Source organism: Schistocerca cancellata, chromosome 6 (genome assembly GCF_023864275.1).
Source record: "Schistocerca cancellata isolate TAMUIC-IGC-003103 chromosome 6, iqSchCanc2.1, whole genome shotgun sequence".
NCBI lineage: Eukaryota > Metazoa > Arthropoda > Insecta > Orthoptera > Acrididae > Schistocerca > Schistocerca cancellata.
In genome coordinates this window covers 42,526,508-42,547,067 of record NC_064631.1, presented here as the reverse complement: position 1 = coordinate 42,547,067, position 20,560 = coordinate 42,526,508, and the positions used below count along the sequence as shown (strand labels likewise).

General features: G+C 45.1%; 1 protein-coding gene across 1 annotated transcript in view; it reads right to left on the bottom strand.

Moving 5' to 3' along the window:
* The window catches only part of LOC126191285 (probable cytochrome P450 6a14), a 51,280-nt gene extending 36,260 nt beyond the window's left edge, over positions 1–15,020 (bottom strand). The window contains exons 1-2 of the mRNA XM_049932093.1: positions 14,805–15,020; positions 1,134–1,372 (exon numbers count right to left, since the gene is read on the bottom strand). Of these exons, the coding sequence (XP_049788050.1) occupies positions 1,134–1,372; positions 14,805–14,991 (426 nt within the window). The 5' untranslated portion in view covers positions 14,992–15,020. The remainder of the gene's footprint in view (positions 1–1,133; positions 1,373–14,804) is intronic.
* Positions 15,021–20,560: the final 5,540 nt, after the last annotated feature.

Below are 20,560 nucleotides of genomic sequence, written 5' to 3'. Positions count from 1 at the left end.
TAAAGTACAGACGCAAATGGTGATCTGGTAGCTATGCCAATACACTATCTGTTGGAAGACAGTGTTGAAGCCATTATTAGTACATCTACCATCCTCCAGATGGCATATACCGTCATCGGACTAATATCGAAGTCGCCTTTGCAGGTGTACTAATATTTCTGCGAGCTGTGCACTTGTAAAGTGCTAGCCTACATGGTGTAATGGTTTTTTATTTACGTGACCATTACGGCACTCCAACCCCAGTTCTCGATACCAGTAATATCGTACTACTTTTCTGCGAAGTAACAGACATTCTTTGTGCCAATACTCACATTTGGTTTTATTAATGTATAGGTACTCCCATGTATCGATATATTACAGCGATATGGCTCTTGTGTGTATTCATTTCTGTGAGACTGTCATAATCTTTGACTTACTTGTAACCGTTTTGGCGCGAATGCGCACAGAGCAGTCTTTGTTTCACTTTCCAGAAGTTGTTATTTAGCTTTGTAATAGAACAGTCAAGTCTTGTGTTTGGTTAAAGTGGAAATTAAATGTATGAAAATTGGTACAAAACTGTTTTCTTGATGATGTGACAATTAAGAAGAAGTATATGTGACTTTACAAGAAGTTTAATAAAAATGTGGATCGGGAACTCCAAGTCAAAAATTATTTCTACCATACCATTGTTCTGATCTGGGATTGTTTGATCATTAAGGATTTTCTGAAAAACTCATTTGTTAGGTCTTCAAATATTGCTAAAATACAGATCTGGACCTTCTAACAGTCAAAGTGGAATCATTCTAGAATCAACAAGATGAGCCATAACAACTTCGACGACATCTACGCGGGAATCCATTCAAGATAAGTGCCAAAATTAATTACTTTTTTACAGTGACATCATTATTTCCATTCTGACGATACCATCCACAGTCAATAACTTTCTTGTCGCCCGATAAAGCGAACATATGCTGCGTCAACAACGTTATAAATCTAATTTATAACCTACTTTGCAAGTGGTGGTATTGTTAGAATGGGCACATCCAAAAGCCAAAAGCAGGTTTTCGGAATGTCAGTGATAAAACGCTACACTAAAGCAAGAACAATGCGAGGTCCTGAATCTTACGCTGTATGCACCGTGCTGCGCCACTCACCTGGAACATCATCTTCATTTTGCCAGACGTGAACGTGGGCGTCAGCTTCGCACGCAGCCTCCGCCACTTGCTCCCGCCCAGCAAGAACAGGTGTCTGGAGAGCGGTTCGCGTTCGTCCACCCTTATTCCCCTGTCTTGGAATGTCCAGAAATCCTTCACGAGTATGCTGCGTATTAGATCTGGTTCCACTAGCACTAGAGCGGGTCGGTTGAAGAAATAAATTCCACCAAAACGGTGCCCTGTAACAAAACGAAGGTCATTCATGGTTTATGAAGTTTGTAATGGTCGCCTGGTCGTAGATATAGCTAATTGCTATAATCGCACTATTTCACTCCCATTTACGGAGCTTATTAGCACTTGATGTTAGGTTGGCGCCATTAAAGTGCATTGTGTTATAGTAATCGCTGCTACTTGCTGGATCGCTGCTGTGTCTCGATGCTGATGCTGGCTCTAAATCTGGTTGTCTAGGGTTAAAAACATGAGGTCCCGTGTTTTTTATATGCTTTTGATGACAAAGAACGAGCAAAACCAACAAATATGTAAACTTCAAATATTTATTACTCTGGTGGCCATCTTAATACCACTGTCCACCAAAGACCATGACACAACACAAAGTAGTACTTCCGTTACATGTTCTTTGCATTGTTTATCCACCTCAAACAATAACACACAAACACACTTTACCAAAGTGACATTCCGACTGCCTCCCGACCGTTCTTGCTGCTTGTATTTATAACATTGTCAAAGAACTACCAAAAAGAGATATAGTTTACAAGTCACATGTACATCTGTTATCATAATTTGTGCAGAAAAGTTATTAATTTGCATCGAGTGACATAATTTAACATGTTATTAAATTGACAGACAGATTTGTTGACTTGACAGAATAATTCTTTGTTACAAAAAGGCCGTTTTTTAGAAGTTTGTCAATTGACTTCTCTAATTTGCATAAATAAGTAAATAACATGAATTATTAAGAATTACATTGGTTTTCGTCTAGAATAGGATTGATTTCGTGAATACTGAGTGAAAACGCTCCTAGTGAACAAATAGGTTTCACTGGGTGATTTTTATTTAAGGAGATCCAAAATACCTAAGTTGGCCACTATTTTTCGTACTTCATATTAATTATTTAAGATGAACTTAGTGTTTTTACATGATGACATTTGCTGTATCAGTGATCAAGTGATATAAACTTTTGTGTGGGTCAGTTACTCAGTATAATTTAATGGGTTGACTGTTTATGCAGACATGTTATGCAATCATTGTTAACATACACAATAACTTTTCTATAATCATAAATACTCGTTAAACTGGTTGAATTTGGAGGGTATCGCATACTTCGGTACAGTAAAGCCTTTAATATGTTCCGTTACAAGTTTCAATTAATAACTGTTACGTCATCTCTATTGTAAAACAATCATCTCGCCTCATGCCTAAAATATACCCCAAATCATCGAGCAAACTCACTATTATAAGCGGCAATATAAAAAACTATTAGTCAGTATTGTAAAATGAAAATATAAGAACTCTCTGAACTTACGAATACCACGTACAGTACTTAAAATTTAGCATCCCGCCATGGATCCGAAAACAAGGCAAAAATTTCATCTTTCCTTTGTCGTCATCGACTCACGTGTCTATCTTCTCACTGACAAATGTCATGGGATAGCAACATGCACATATACGGACGGCGGTAGTATAGCGTACACAAGGTGTAAAAGAGCAGTGAATTGGCGTGGCTGTCATTTGTACGCACGTGATTCATGTGAAAAGCTTACAGACGTGATTACGGCCGCGCGACGGTATTTAACAGACTTTTGAACGTGGAATGGTAGTTGGACCTAGAGATATGGCACATTCAGTTTCGGAAATCGTTAGCGAATTCAATTTTCCGAGATCCCCAGTGTCAAGAATGTGCCGAGAATATAAAATTTCAGGCGTTATCTCTCACCACGGACAACTCAGTGGCCAACGGCCTTCACTTCGTACAAACCAACCATCAGACTGACTCCCGGATGGATGAGATAGTAATAAACATCCCTAGCGTAGAAAAACAACTGAAAGATTTCAAAGCGAATACATAACCAGGTCCGGCTGGAAACTAGAAAGAGTACTACGCGGCATTGGCCCCTTACCTAGCTTGCACTGATCGTCAATCTCTCGCCCAGTACAAAGTCCCAAGCGTCTGGAAAAAAAGCGCACCGAATCCTTTATATAAGAAAGGTAAAAGAACGGACCCGTAAAATTACAAACCAGTAACCCTAACATCGGTTTGCTGCAGAATTTCTCAACATTTTCTCAGTTCGAATACAATAAATTTTATTGAGACTGAGAAACTTACGTCCACGAATCAGTATGGTTTTAAAAATTATCGCTCGTGCGTTACTCAGCTTGCCCCTTTCTCACGTGATTTACTGCGAACTATGGATCAAGGAGAACAGGCAGATTCCATATTTCTAAATGTCCGGAAAAAATATGACACGGTGCCCCGTTGCAGTCTGATTACGAAGGTATTAGCATATGGAATAAATTCACATATATGTGAGTGGGCCGATGACTTCTTAAGTAATAGAGCTCTTATCAACGATGACAAGTGTTCATCAGAGACAAGTGCACTGTCACGAACGCCCCAGGGAAGGGTGATAGGACCGTTGTTTTTCTCTATACACAGGACGAGGAGGACAGCTATCTGCTGTAGTTTGCTGATAATGCTGTGGTGTACGGTAAGGTGTCGAAGCTGAGTGACTGAATGAAGATACAAGATGACTTAGACAAAGTTTCTAGTTGGTGCGGTGATGGGCAGCTAGCTCTAAATGTGGGAAAATGTAAGTTATGCGGGTGAATGGGAAAAACAAACCTGTAGTGTTCGGACACAGCATTAGATGGGTATTGCTTGACACAGTCACGTCGTTTAAATATCTGAGGGTAACGCAGCAACGCAATATGAAATGGATTGAACATGTGAGGAGTGTGGATGGGAAGGCGAATGGTCCACTCCGGTTTATTGGGAGAATTTTAGGAAAGTGTAGTTCATCTGTAGAGGATAGCGCAATTAGGGTGCTGGTGCGACCAATTGTTCAATGCTGCTCGAGTGTTTGGGATCCGTACCATGTGGCATTGAAGAAGGCAATCGAGGCACTTCAAAGGTGGGCTGCTAGATCAGTTACCGGCAGGTTCGAACAGCACGCATGTGTTACGGAGATACTTCGAGAACTCAAATCGGAGTACCTGGAATGTTAGCGACATACAGGGTGTTTCAAAAATGACCGGTATATTTGAAACGGCAATAAAAACTAAACGAGCAGCGATAGAAATACACCGTTTGTTGCAATATGCTTGGGACAACAGTATATTTTCAGGCGGACAAACTTTCGAAATTACAGTAGTTACAATTTTCAACAACAGATGGCGCTGCAAGTGATGTGAAAGATATAGAAGACAACGCAGTCTGTGGGTGCGCCATTCCGTACGTCGTCTTTCTGCTGTAAGCGTGTGCTGTTCACAACGTGCAAGTGTGCTGTGGACAACATGGTTTATTCCTTAGAACAGAGGATTTTTCTGGTGTAACGGAGGTTTAATGTAACCAAACGACCGAAAAGCGATACAATAAAGGATCTGTTTGAAAAATTTCAACGGACTGGGAACGTGACGGATGAACGTGCTGGAAAGGTAGGGCGACCACGTACGGTAACCACAGAGGGCAACGCGCAGCTAGTGCAGCAGGTGATCCAACAGCGGCTCTCGGGTTTCCGTTCGCCGTGTTGCAGCTGCGGTCCAAATGACGCCAACGTCCACGTATCGTCTCATGCGCCAGAGTTTACACCTATACCCATACTAAATTCAAACGCAGCAACCCACCAGCGCCGCTACCATTGCTGCACGAGAGACATTCGCTAACGATATAGTGCACAGGATTGATGACGGCGATATGCATGTGGGCAGCATTTGGTTTACTGACGAAGCTTATTTTTACCTGGATGGCTTCGTCAATAAACAGAACTGGCGCATATGGGGAACCGAAAAGCCCCATGTTGCAGTCCCCTCAAAAGGTACTGGTCTGGGCCGCCATTTCTTCCAAAGGAATCATTGGCCCATTTTTCAGATCCGAAACGATTACTGCATCACGCTATCTGGACATTCTTCGTGAATTTGTGGCGGTACAAACTGCCTTAGACGACACTGCGAACACCTCGTGGTTTATGCAAGATGGTGCCCGGCCACATCGCACGGCCGACGTCTTTAATTTCCTGAATGAATATTTCGATGATCGTGTGATTGCTTTGGGCTATCCGAAACATACAGGAGGCGGCGTGGATTGGCCTCCCTATTCGCCAGACATAAACCCCTGTGACTTCTTTCTGTGGGGACACTTGAAAGACCAGGTGTACCGCCAGAATCCAGAAACAATTGAACAGCTGAAGCAGTACATCTCATCTGCATGTGAAGGCATTCCGCCAGACACGTTGTCAAAGGTTTCGGGTAATTTCATTCAGAGACTACGCCATATTATTGCTACGCATGGTGGATATGTGGAAAATCTCGCACTATAGAGTTTCCCAGACCGCAGCGCCATCTGTTGTTGAAAATTGTAACTACTGTAATTTCGAAAGTTTGTCTGCCTGAAAATGTACTGTTGTCCCAAGCATATTGCAACAAACGGTGTATTTCTATCGCTGCTCGTTTAGTTTTTATTACCGTTTCAAATATATCGGTCATTTTTGAAACACCCTGTACTTTCAGAGGAAAAGTATTGAGAAAATGTAGAGCATCGTCTTGAAGCTGACTGCCGAATGATTCAACAAGCGTCAGCATATACTGCGTGTCAGGACCACGAAGATAAGGTTTGAGAAATTAGGGCTCATATGGTGGCATATTAACAATCGATTTTTCCTCACTCTATTTGTGAGTGGAAAGGGAAAGGAAATGAGTAGTAGAGGTACAGGGTACCCTCCGTCACGAACCGAACGGTGGCTTGCGGAGGATCTGTGAAGATGCAGTTGTAGATGACAGCAGCGGCGTCTGCGTAGAGTTGTCAGCACTAACAGGCAAGTAACTCTGCTCGAAGCAGCCACAGGCATCAATGTAGCAGATGTGGCGGACGTATCCGTAAGGACAGTACGACAAAACCTGGCTTTAATGGGCAATGGGAGCAGACAGCCGACGCTAGCGCCTTTGCTAACAGCACGATATCGCTTGCATCGGCTCTCCTGGCCTCGTGACCGTGTCGGTTGTGCCCTAGACTGGATAACTGGGTAACCGTGACCTGGTCATATGAGACCCGATTTCAGATGGTAAGAGCTGATGCTAGGGAGCTAGTGTGGCGCAGAGCCCACGAAGACATGGACCCACGTTTTCAACAAGGCACTGTGGAAGCTGGTGGTGGCTCCAGAATGGTGTGGTTGGAAGTGTACAAGTTCCACTTGCAGCCTGCTTGCCCCTAGCTCCTCTGCAACCATTCATGCAGGTCAGCCTGCCGCGACGTAAACACAAGAGTGCGCGTGTACTGAGGCCATAGTAGGTAATGCGCTCCCGCGAGCCCGGGCTACCTGGGTTCCTGCAGGCCTGCCAAGCTTCACGGGACCCGCTCAGCTTGCTGCGCCTGACAACAGGTTGCGCTGTGGACTCTCATGACGCAAACGTAGACGCCGCGAAAAATGGCTCAGAGTCGCCATTGTATTCCCAGCACTATAGTTTTTAGACGAACAGGATACGAAACAAGTGCTTCGATTTTGTTAAAATGCATTTTGGCAATTTAGAATGATTTTGCCAACTTCGAATGAATTCACAGAACCAGTAAAATACATCCTGGAAAAGTAGTTAAATATTTGTATAACTGGTGTCGTATTTGGCTGAAAGATACTAAAATTAAAGAATCTAGACTTCCAAAATCTTAATTTGGTTGTCATTGCAGTACCGTGGTTATCAGGGGCGTAGATAATTTATTCTTCTGGGTAGGGGACCAATCTCCTTTTTGGAGGGTGGAGGTTCACTTCTTTAGTACAAATATCCATCCGTTTCAGTGTTGAAAACTGCAACACAGACTGCATTGCGTTCCACTAAAACAAAAAACACTATCAAGTGTGCCAAATTTCATCAAGGTTGGAATAAAAATCTACAATTTGTCGAATTCCGTTTGGTGAAGTGACCTCTGCCATGAACCCTACGAAATTTTATGGTTTGAAGGTATAGTGTGCAAAATTTCATCAAGATTGTATGCAATACAAACACACGGGCACAATGAAAACGCATTTTCAGTTTTTCTCAAATTTTCCAATTTTTAGGTCGATTTTCCAAAAATTTTGTTTCATAAAAACCTTGTCCTGAGAATTACGAACACAGCAAAAAAATTAGCCGAATTGGTCCAGCCGTTCTCGAGTTTTACGATTATCGACACATTTGGCAATTCATTTTTATTTATATGGATAATAAGCCCGAAATATATGCGTAAAGGAAGAATGTACAAATAAAGCCCAATATTTTTTGACCTGAAATTAATACATATATTGGGGTTTGTCTTTTGGTGCTCAGGTAAAATAAAAACTTTTAACTAACGTTCGTAATACGACAATGACGCGCGCAGTCTAAACGGCTGAGTAGCGCAGCTCATCAGTCATCAGTAGTATGGACAGGCAGGCAAGTTTCCCGCAGCCTTCCCGGGTTGGGTTCTGTTTGGCTTGGCTGGGAGTGAAGCAGCCTGCCCGTTCTGTTGACAACGCGCGGCGGCCTGCCCCCCTGGCCACCGTGCAAGCGTGGGCGGGTTAAAAGCGGAACGTGTACACCACTGGGTGTGGTCTACCTTTACAAGGGCTGTACAGAGTCCTCTGGTCCAGCTGAACCGATCGTTGACTGAGAATCGTTATGTTCGGCTACCTGGAGACCATTTTCAGCCATTCATTGACTTCTTGTTGCCACTAACGATGGAATTTTTATGGATGACAATCCGCCATGCCACCGGGCCACAGTTGTTTGCGACTCGTTTACAGAGCATTCTGGATAATTCGAAAGAATGATTTTGCCACCCAGATCACCCAACATTAATCCCGTCGAATATTTGAGGAACGGATTCGAGAGGTCAGTTCGTGCACAAAATCCTGCACCCCAATATTTCTGCAGAGGCTTCCAACAACTCGAGTCAGTTCGAGTCACGTCGAGTTACTGCTCTAAGCCGAACAAAAGGTGGTCCGACACGCTATTGGGAGGTATCCTGTGACTTTTGTCCCTTCAATCTATAATCAGGTTTGTGACTTCATCTAAAATTTTCAAAATTACAATTGTTTTAGATTTAATGTACTTCCCACTATTTAAAGACCTCTATTAAGTCGTGGCAGCTGTGTACGGACACCACCTATTAGATAATGTTGGACATGCAATAATATCTCTCCTAACAATTACTCCGAAAACTATACTTAATCGCAAATAGAGAAAAGAAGCGTACGTATTTTAAAAATACGAGCCCATTCCTATCAACTCACGCTAAAACTCGTGGTGACTTCATAAAACACTGATCTTGTGTCAGTACTGCACTTTTGTGCGTCTGTCACATCTCTGACTGCTTCCTATCCGTGACAATTAGCATTTAAATATTTGCTCACTAGAAGACTACTATAAATGGTATGCAGTACTGGTACTAGTCGAAGACCAGAAAACTTATTACTGAATCATAAACTGCGTTCCATTACATCTCATTAGAATATGCTGCAGTACAAACAAGTAAACTTTGATTGTTTTCTGTAAAATTCAAATTTTCGGTTAGATATTGAGCTATGGAATATAATTTTTTCACAATATCTTATTAGAAAAATATCATTGAAAACAAGATTAATGGAACTCATTACAAGACTACCTGAGGACGAATTCTCGTACTTTAGATTTTTCTTGAGTGAGGTTGGGCAGTCATTAATGTGCTGAACTTGTATTCCGTAGGAGCGAGGCTCACGTCTCCGTAGAACCATTCAAATTCAAGTTTTCCACGGATTTCCTAAATGACTGAGAGTAAATATTCTCAAAATAGGACGCAACCTCTTCATTCCCGCCATTCACTCATAACATCGATGTCGATGAGACGTTTACGTGCAACATTTCTTCCTTTCTTCTTTATTTGCAACTGAACTTAGTAACGTTATATTTGAATAATTTATCAAAACCGCTAAGGCAAAAATATGTGGATGATATTCGCTGCTCGAAATTTAATGCAAAAAGAAGTTCATACTGCCATTTAAAGAAAATGCTGCCATTTAAACAAAATTTAAATCATGACAGCACCTGCCTATTGACGGTTTATAATACTCGTACATACAGACTGCCAGTCTTGGAAACTGTGTGCCGATCACTCTTTCAGGTTCTCGCACGCACGTTTCTAACCGTCTTCCATTCCACTACCTGAACTGTTCTTCAAAAGCTTCGTAATTATTTGTAACGTGTGTAAATGAATGAAAATACACTGAGGCATAAAAGTCGCAAGGCCATAAAATAATAAAATTACAATAATGAAATTTCGGAAATACGTGTGTCTAAGTAAAATATTTATGTGATTAACATTGCAAGAACACAGGTTAATGTAAGGGCCCTATAAGCCACTACAAATATAAAATGATGGTACATTAGTGACCAGTGTAACCGCTAGAATGTTGAATGCGAGCGTGCAGACGTGCACGCATTGTGTTATACACGTGGCCTATAACAGTTTGTGGGCTGTAGTTCCACGCCTGTTGCTCTTGATCGGTCAATACAGGAACGGTTAATGCTGGTTGTGGATGACGCTGGAATTTCGTCCGTTGGTGTCTCGTATGTGCTCGATTGCAGAGAGATCTGGTGATCGTGCAGGCGACATGTCGACAGTCTGTAGGGCATGGTGCGTACAACAGGGGTATGTGGGCGAGCGTTATCCTGTTGGAAAACACCACCTGGAATGATGTACCTGAATGGAGACACAACAGATCGAATCGCTAAATCGACGAACAAATTTGCAGTCAGTTTGCGTGGGATATCCACGAAATTCCTTCTTCTGTCATACGAAATTGCACCCCAGTCCATGACCACAGATGTACATCCAGTACCGGTAGAACAGGCGGGCTTCCGGCCGAAAAGAAGCTGCACGGATCAGGTCCTCGCTCTAACAACCTACATCGAGGCGGGCTTCCGAAGACAGCAAAAAACATCAGTGGTATTTGTTGACCTGACGGCGGCGTTCGACACTGTCTGGAGACAGGGCCTGATTTATAAGCTCCTCCGCATCGTGCCATGTCTAAAAACGGCTAACCTTATCAACGAAATGCTCTGCAATAGACCATTCCAGGTTGTCATCGGTAACAACAGAAGTAAATTCATGAAACTTAATAATGGCCTACCCCAAGGTTCAGTACTGGCTCCACTGCTTTTCAGCATGTATATAGCCGATATGCCTAGGACGAGATCCAAAATGTTCGGATATGCGGACGACTGGGCCTTGGTCACACAACATCGAGTGATGGAGGAAACTGAGATCACACTATCCAGCGATTTGACCACTCTAGGAAAATACTTCCGTGACTGGAGGCTCCAACCCAGCCCATCCAAAACAGAGGCCACTTGTTTCCACCTGAATAAGAAATTAGCAAACAAAGAGCTCAAGATCCGCTTTGATGGCGGCATTCTTCCATATAATAGAACACCAATGTATCTGGGCGTGAGACTCGATAGAACATTGAGCTATAAACAACACCTTGTAAACACTACTGAAAAAGTCAGAACTAGAAACAACATTGTCCAAAAGCTTTGTGGCACTAGTTGGGGGTCCACTGCCTCCGTTCTGCGTAGCTCTGCGCTAGGACTTGTCTATTCTGCAGCAGAGTACTGTTCCCCAATATGGTTAAATAGTGCTCACATCAAGAAGGTGGATGCAGTCTTGAACCAAACGATGAGGATTATCTCTGGAACGATCAGGTCAACTCCTGTCCAATGGCTGCCTGTATTGAGCCATATCCCGCCGCCACATTTGCGCAGAGAACACGCACTTGTCAGGGAGTGTCGAAAAATCCAAAATAGCCCAGATCTTCCTATCCACACCCTGAGTAATGGAATTGAGCAAAATAGATTGAAATCCAGACACCCCCCTCTCGCAAGTGCCAAAGATCTGGTAAAGAACGCTTTTATTCTTGAGGACCGCTGGAGAGAAGAATGGGAGGAAAAGACACCGCCTCAGGTTAACACCTTATTGGGAACATCTAACAGACCTCGGGGCTTTGACTTGCCCCGCAAAATCTGGTCTACCCTTAACAGGATCAGGACGAGCCACGGCCGTTGTGCGGACTCCTTGTACAAATGGAGCATAGTGCCATCACCACAGTGCGACTGCGGCGCCGACAGGCAGACAATTCACCATATCGTGGTAGAATGCCCTCTGAGGGCCTACCCTGGGCCAACAAGGGACTTCATGGATGCGACTAACAGTGCAATCGATTATATTTCTAACCTAGACGTTTGTTTGTGATATTGTAACTGTTTTGTGTGTTATGTACTTTTAGATTTTTCATACGTGATTTGTACTTGCCATACGCTAAATAAATACATCCAGTTTCTATAGGACACAGACAGGTTGGTTGCAGGTCCTCAACTTGCCTCCTCCTAACCATCACTGGAACCGAGGGAGGAACAGCCTTCATCAGAAACGCAAGAGACCTCCACTCTGCCCTCCAGTAAGCTCTCACTTGACACGACCGAAGTCGCAAATGGAGGTGGTTTGGGGTCAGTGGAATGCACTCTACAGGGCGTCTGGCTCGGAGATGTCCTTGAAGTAAACAATTTATAACAGTTTGTTGTGTCACTGTGGTGCCAACTGCTACTCAAATTGCTGCTGCAGATGCAGTGCGATGTGCCACAGCCAAACGCCGAAAACAATGGTCTTCCCTGCCACGTGGCCGTCCGGAGCCCGGTATTCTTGCGACCAGTAACCTTACTGCCAGTAATAACGTACAGTGGCTTGATTCCTGCCAAATCTTTCTGCGTTATAGCAGAGGTAAAATCCAGCTTCTCTTAACTCTATTATACGACCTCGTTCAAACTCAGTGGGATGTTGATAATGGCGTCTTTGTGCCCATAAAAGCATTCTTGACTAATACCAAACCCACCACGTCCAATGCCAAAGGCAACTAACGCTCACGACCGTTACAGCTTGTGTTGAAAGCAAATATGATTTGCATCCTCATATACACTCCTGGAAATTGAAATAAGAACACCACCTCCTTCCCCAGGAAGGGGAAACTTTATTGACACATTCCTGGGGTCAGATACATCACATGATCACACTGACAGAACCACAGGCACATAGACATAGGCAACAGAGCATGCACAATGTCGGCACTAGTACAGTGTATATCCACCTTTCGCAGCAATGCAGGCTGCTATTCTCCCATGGAGACGATCGTAGAGATGCTGGATGTAGTCCTGTGGAACGGCTTGCCATGCCATTTCCACCTGGCGCCTCAGTTGGACCAGCGTTCGTGCTGGACGTGCAGACCGCGTGAGACGACGCTTCATCCAGTCCCAAACATGCTCAATGGGGGACAGATCCGGAGATCTTGCTGGCCAGGGTAGTTGACTTACACCTTCTAGAGCACGTTGGGTGCCACGGGATACATGCGGACGTGCATTGTCCTGTTGGAACAGCAAGTTCCCTTGCCGGTCTAGGAATGGTAGAACGATGGGTTCGATGACGGTTTGGATGTACCGTGCACTATTCAGTGTCCCCTCGACGATCACCAGTGGTGTACGGCCAGTGTAGGAGATCGCTCCCCACACCATGACGCCGGGTGTTGGCCCTGTGTGCCTCGGTCGTATGCAGTCCTGATTGTGGCGCTCACCTGCACGGCGCCAAACACGCATACGACCATCATTGGAACCAAGGCAGAAGCGACTCTCATCGCTGAAGACGACACGTCTCCATTCGTCCCTCCATTCACGCCTGTCGCGACGCCACTGGAGGCGGGCTGCACGATGTTGGGGCGTGAGCGGAAGACGGCCTAACGGTGTGCGGGACCGTAGCCCAGCTTCATGGACACGGTTGCGAATGGTCCTCGCCGATACCCCAGGAGAAACAGTGTCCCTAATTTGCTGGGAAGTGGCGGTGCGGTCCCCTACGGCACTGCGTAGGATCCTACGGTCTTGGCGTGCATCCGTGCGTCGCTGCGGTCCGGTCCCAGGTCGACGGGCACGTGCACCTTCCGCCGACCACTGGCGACAACATCGATGTACTGTGGAGACCTCACGCCCCACGTGTTGAGCAATTCGGCGGTACGTCCACCCGGCCTCCCGCATGCCCACTATACGCCCTCGCTCAAAGTCCGTCAACTGCACATACGGTTCACGTCCACGCTGTCGTGGCTTGCTACCAGTGTTAAAGACTGCGATGGAGCTCCGTATGCCACGGCAAACTGGCTGACACTGACGGCGGCGGTGCACAAATGCTGCGCAGCTAGCGCCATTCGACGGCCAACACCGCGGTTCCTGGTGTGTCCGCTGTGCCGTGCGTGTGATCATTGCTTGTACAGCCCTCTCGCAGTGTCCGGAGCAAGTAGGGTGGGTCTGACACACCGGTGTCAATGTGTTCTTTTTTCCATTTCCAGGAGTGTATTATCTGAACGAAGTTCTTAAGGAATGGATGAAACAATGTTGAGGAATGTAGCGAGACTCAGATGGGAATTAGTTGTCAAGTTTATTTTTCGTCGATGATAAAATAATACTAGCGGCAGATGACTATTATACAGAATACCTGATGAAGGAAATCATAGAAACAAACTGTAAGTCCAGATTAACTACATGTTTAAACAAAATAAAATATCTCTCAGTAGGAAATAATCAATGCGATATTACTATAGATGCAACAACTATCGAGGCACGTGGAAAGTAGAAATATCAGAGATTTATAACCTCAGATCTGGTTTCCAGTGAAGACGAAAGAAGACAGAGGGCAAAACATGCTAAATAAGCAACCTATTGGGTGAGTTCCCTACTTCGGTCAGAAGAAACTAAGAAAAAGATAAAAAATGTCGTATGAATCGTTAATACAAAGAATTTTTTAGGTGGAGCTGAATCCTGGGAAATGATAAAACGAGATAGGGGACTTGAAACCGTGCAAATCAATTTTTTGAAAAGAAGTTGTAGAGTGTCAAAGGGAGAGAAGATCTCAGATAAAGACATCAGGAAACGAATGAAGACTACTACGTACATCACCGAAGAGTTGGGAAGAGATTAGGGAATGAACGATGTCCGAAAAAAGTAATATGGTGGCCGCCTCCGAACATGAGACAAAGAGGAAAACTGTGCAGAAGTGAAAAATCAAGTACTTCCAGGTCACTTTATCGAAACTGGTAAATTCGGTCGGACAACAGGCTATCCTTAGGCATAAAAAAACAGATATTAATGTGCTGTAGTTAATGTCGTTTTTATTCCTGAGGAAAATCTGTTTGACCAAAACTGATAGCATTAATAAATTATCATACAGCTATTATGAGAAATCATTATTTTTCAAAAATGTAGGAAATTAGTTAATGCCTCTGACGCTAACGATGGTCTTGTTGAGAGACAAATTCAGTGTTTCTAAGATACGTGCGGTACACGCCACCCTTCTAAAACTGAATGTCTCGATGCACTTCGAACGTCTCCCCTCTTACATGGGTCTGTGGTCCAACTTACCTTTTAGCTGTTTGTACGCGTCCGTGACATCCGCTGGCATGGACTGCTTTCCCACAAAACTTTTGTAGATATTGCCGAAGGGGAACTGTGGTTCCAGGTAGGGCACTCCCTTCTTCTTCCAGTACTTGTACGAGTAGGCGAACCACACGTACACTACCGCTGCGATCAGCAACAGCGCACCCAACATTTTGATGACTGAAGATTCCGCAAAGAAGGTGATTCTAAAATAAAAAAGGCTAATGTTGGACGTCAAAGCAGTAATTGGTGGGAAAAATTTTCTCACTAGTGTGACATATGTGGCATGGTTAATATTATTAATATAAAAATACATAAGCAATGTATAATGGAAAACCGTTATTAGCAAAAATCTTGAAAACTTCTTGAACGATTTACTTTAAATTTTTAGAAAATATTGCAATGAACATTTCGACGGACATAATTTGCAAATGAACATAACTTTAAGTAGTATATATCGTTTGTTATATCGAAAAACTAAGAAATTGTCCGTTCCGCCCCTTGCATGGGAAGGAATGGAACCCGTGTTCTTTTTAATTTCTTCGATGACACATCTTACAGATAAGACAGGCTCCATCGTTCAAAATGGTTCAAATGGCTCTGAGCACTATGGGACTTAACTTCTAAGGTCATCAGTCCCCTAGACTTAGAACTACTTAAACCTAACTAACCTAAGGACATCACACACATCCGTGCCCGAGGCAGGATTCGAACCTGCGACCGTAGCGGTCGCGCGGTTCCAGACTGTAGCGCCTAGAACCGCTCGCCCACCCCGGCCGGCGGCTCCATCGTCGTGACCATAAATGCCACCGTACGAGATATGTGCACACTGTGTGGATTTCTGCCATGCATTCCAACCCTCAGTTGAAGTGGAATGTAATTCCTTGCAATATGTACATGCCGTATCTTCGTCATCTTCGGTGCTTTTACCCCTCTTTCTTGTCCCTCATTTCTGCCCTGCTGTAAGTCTGCGTACGGCTGCAGCATTTCCAGGGCTAAAAGTAGGGAAGCTCAACAGAATGGAGTTATTCATGGATGCACTTGGAGTATCAGTCATCAAAGAACACTGACGTCTAGCTTCCAGCTCAGGCGCTTGTAATCTGTCGCTCCAGTCAGTTTCTGCGAGTTCAGGAGGTCGGTTTGAGAAGTCAGTAGGTGCTTTAGTGGGAAGGTTTGCTGAACGATTGACTGAAGGATTTTCAATGGAATTGGCTGCTGCCTCAATCGAAATATCAGTCGTCGCAGCTGGTAGGGAAGTCTTCGTCTGAGAAGACGTTGAAATTCGTTGGACAAATAGCTTTTTTCTCGAATCCTTTCATTACAGTTCGCATGAACGCATCATAAACAAAAGCTTGCCCAAACAAGATACAGATTTGCCACAAAGTGACAACTTTGCCTGTGTTCGATCTCAACCACCTTCTCACTTTGTCTTCATAAAACAGGCTCAAGGATTTCAGAAATGCTACATCCAGGGGCTGAAGTTCATGCGAGCACTTTGGCGGAAAGCACAATAAACTAACACCGTTGCTGCGAGCTAGTTCTGGCATCTCCAAGTTTTTCGTGAGAGAGGCATGTCCATCAAAAAGCCACAGAACTGGATTTTCTACCTTTGCATTAGAAAAGTCGATGAACATGTGAAAGCAGAGTAAGAATATTTCGCTTCTCAGCCATTGATTGGGTGGTTGGTTTGAGGGAGGGGACCAAATAGCGAGGTCATCGGTCCCATCGCATTAGGGAAGGTTGCGGAAGGGAGTCGGCCGTGCCCTTTCAAAGGAACCATCCCAGCATTTGCCGAAATGATTTACGGAAATCACGGAAAACCTATATCAGGATGGCCAGACGCGGGTTTGAACCGTCGTCCTCCCGAATACGAGTCCAGTGTGCTAGCCACTCCGTCACTTCGCTCGGTAATTCAAGATTTAGTGACATTCTTTTATCATTCTTTTATCTTTTGAGCGGCCTCGGCTATCTTTCAAAGAATTTCGTCTTACCATTAGAAGTTTTGAGAATAAAGTGAAATTCTCACCTTTTCGTTTACTGTTAATTATGAAATATCTGATTTCGATATGCCAAATTCTATATGAAATATTACGTAAGTCCAGACTATAAGAGATTACGAAAATCACGGACAATTATGAGTTTTTATTTCGTTTGCAGTGTTGTTACAAACTAACGCAGACAGCTTCTCTTTCCCTTTGGTTTTTTTTTCCATTGGTGTTGCTTTAAGTCCAGCCATATATACATCAGAACACGTAAATGCAATGGAGAGCCTATGTGAAAAAAAATCAAAATAGTACAGTAACGAAATTGCATCACATACGCTGTCAACGTTTTATCTAAAACATGCTTTAATGGCTGCGAACATGAATTGACGAGAAGCTGACTCTATGGCAAACCTTCGTATTCATTTAACAACAAATTAGAGAATGAGAAAGAGATGGATGTGAGATAGACACTTAGACACTCACACTTACCTACCGAGTGAAGTTCACTGACTGCTTGAGTCTCGTCTTAGCGTCATATATATAGCGCGCTGCAATCTGATAACGCAATGACTCTGCGAAACTTTGTCTGCCTGACACTGGAGATCTCAGAACAAACAACGTCTGAGTCACTCATAGGGTATGATTATCACCTGGCTGCTACTACGAGATAATCTGCTCCAGTAATGACTCAAGCAAAATCACTCGTAGGCAGTTTTGAAGGTCAGCCTCTGTCTTATTAGTAGTTACTGAAGCTTACAGCTACGGTTAGACAAACGCCGCAGTGTGTGCATATGTTTCTGTAGCATCTTGGAATGCAGGGAAATGGTTTTCATTCTTGACTCTTCTTCACGCGGCAATTGCAGTCTGAAACATAGGGTATTTGACATAGGCTGGTTGTCGAGAGTGTGACCAATTGAAGGTTGACTGGCGTACGGGACGAGTCCGAATTCTGCCAAAAACTTCTAGAAACTGTCCAGAATTGTTTCCTGAGTGTTTTTGTGTCACAGTTCCTTGGCCTCCAATGGTTTGCTACAGTCTAATTAGTTCACTTCGTTACTCTAATTATCACAATCATTGAATTGTTCCTAGAATAGCTGCATACCGGTTTAAATGCTTGAGGCCGCCCGGTGTGGCCGAGCGGTTCAAGGCGCTTCAGTCTGGAACCGCTCGACCGCTACGGTCGCAGGTTCGAATCCTGCCTCGGGCGTGGATGTGTGTGATTTCCTTACGTTAGTTAGGTTTAATTAGTTCTAAATTCTAAGGACTGATGACGTCAGATGTTACGTCCCATAGTGCTCAGAGCCATTTGAACCATTAAATGCTTGAAATACAGACTGTGTTTTGTGTAAGCAGAGAAAACTTCCAACTGACTGACAGTAGTAGCTGATAAGGAGAAAGTCTTTTGTGTCCTCACACCGATATTTGTACCGGGAGTCTACAGAAAGCTATCGAGTCTAAAGGGACAGAAGTAGCTTTTCTTATTGTTATTGACTTTCGGGAATTGCCCATTCAGTCATCCAAAAACACAACGTCAGTAATGACGAAACATATGTGAGGACAACACAACACCTAGTCCCGAGAGGAGGAAACCTCCGACCCGGCCAGGAATCGAACCCGGACCACTTCGCTCGCCATTCCCCGCAGTTCGCCGCTCAGCTACCACCGAGGCGGACAACAGAGAAGTTGCGAAATAAAGAGTAATGCTATCTGTATCTACAGTTACTCTTCTCGAGGTGTGTGCGGCGGATGGCATTTGAGGAGGGGGATTGTAGTCAACATTTTTACTTCTCCCTTTCCTGATACATTCGGGAACGATGAACGAAAAGAGTGTAAGACTTCACATTAGGAAGACTTTTTCTATTTTACGTTATGGTTATCTTGCTAGGTGCGTGTGGAGGAATCATTATGTCGCCTAACGCTTTTTCTTAGTACGCTCTTATACACTCCTGGAAATGGAAAAAAGAACACATTGACACCGGTGTGTCAGACCCACCATACTTGCTCCGGACACTGCGAGAGGGCTGTACAAGCAATGATCACACGCGGCACAGCGGACACACCAGGAACCGCGGTGTTGGCCGTCGAATGGCGCTAGCTGCGCAGCATTTGTGCACCGCCGCCGTCAGTGTCAGCCAGTTTGCCGTGGCATACGGAGCTCCATCGCAGTCTTTAACACTGGTAGCATGCCGCGACAGCGTGGACGTGAACCGTATGTGCAGTTGACGGACTTTGAGCGAGGGCGTATAGTGGGCATGCGGGAGGCCGGGTGGACGTACCGCCGAATTGCTCAACATGTGGGGCGTGAGGTCTCCACAGTACATCGATGTTGTCGCCAGTGGTCGGCGGAAGGTGCACGTGCCCGTCGACCTGGGACCGGACCGCAGCGACGCACGGATGCACGCCAAGACCGTAGGATCCTACGCAGTGCCGTAGGGGACCGCACCGCCACTTCCCAGCAAATTAGGGACACTGTTGCTCCTGGGGTATCGGCGAGGACCATTCGCAACCGTCTCCATGAAGCTGGGCTACGGTCCCGCACACCGTTAGGCCGTCTTCCGCTCACGTCCCAACATCGTGCAGCCCGCCTCCAGTGGTGTCGCGACAGGCGTGAATGGAGGGACGAATGGAGACGTGTCGTCTTCAGCGATGAGAGTCGCTTCTGCCTTGGTGCCAATGATGGTCGTATGCGTGTTTGGCGCCGTGCAGGTGAGCGCCACAATCAGGACTGCATACGATCGAGGCACGCAGGGCCAACACCCGGCATCATGGTGTGGGGAGCGATCTCCTACACTGGCCGTACACCACTGGTGATCGTCGAGGGGACACTGAATAGTGCACGGTACATCCAAACCGTCATCGAACCCATCGTTCTACCATTCCTAGACCGGCAAGGGAACTTGCTGTTCCAACAGGACAATGCACGTCCGCATGTATCCCGTGCCACCCAACGTGCTCTAGAAGGTGTAAGTCAACTACCCTGGCCAGCAAGATCTCCGGATCTGTCCCCCATTGAGCATGTTTGGGACTGGATGAAGCGTCGTCTCACGTGGACTGCACGTCCAGCACGAACGCTGGTCCAACTGAGGCGCCAGGTGGAAATGGCATGGCAAGCCGTTCCACAGGACTACATCCAGCATCTCTACGATCGTCTCCATGGGAGAATAGCAGCCTGCATTGTTGCGAAAGGTGGATATACACTGTACTAGTGCCGACATTGTGCATGCTCTGTTGCCTGTGTCTATGTGCCTGTGGTTCTGTCAGTGTGATCATGTGATGTATCTGACCCCAGGAATGTGTCAATAAAGTTTCCCCTTCCTGGGACAATGAATTCACGGTGTTCTTATTTCAATTTCCAGGAGTGTAAGTGAACCAACGGTGCCTACAACTGTCAATATTACGCCGAGACGGCATACATGGAGCCGAACGCAGTACAAACAGTGTTATGTTATGTTAGCCGGGGACCTAGAAACGACGGAGAGGCTCCGTCCCCGCCGCAGCCGCAGTGCTCCATAACCCCACGACGACTACCGCAGTCCACTTCACCCCTACGTCGCCCCACATCTAACCCAGGGTTATTGTGCTGTTCGGCCCCCGGTGCCCCCCCCCCCCCCAAGGAACGTCTCACACCAGACGAGTGTAACCCCTATGTACGCGTCGTAGAGTAATGGTGGTGTACGCGTACGTGAAGAACTAGTTTGCGCAGAAATCGCCGACTTAGTATAGCTAAGGCGGAATAAGGGGAACCAGCCCCCATTT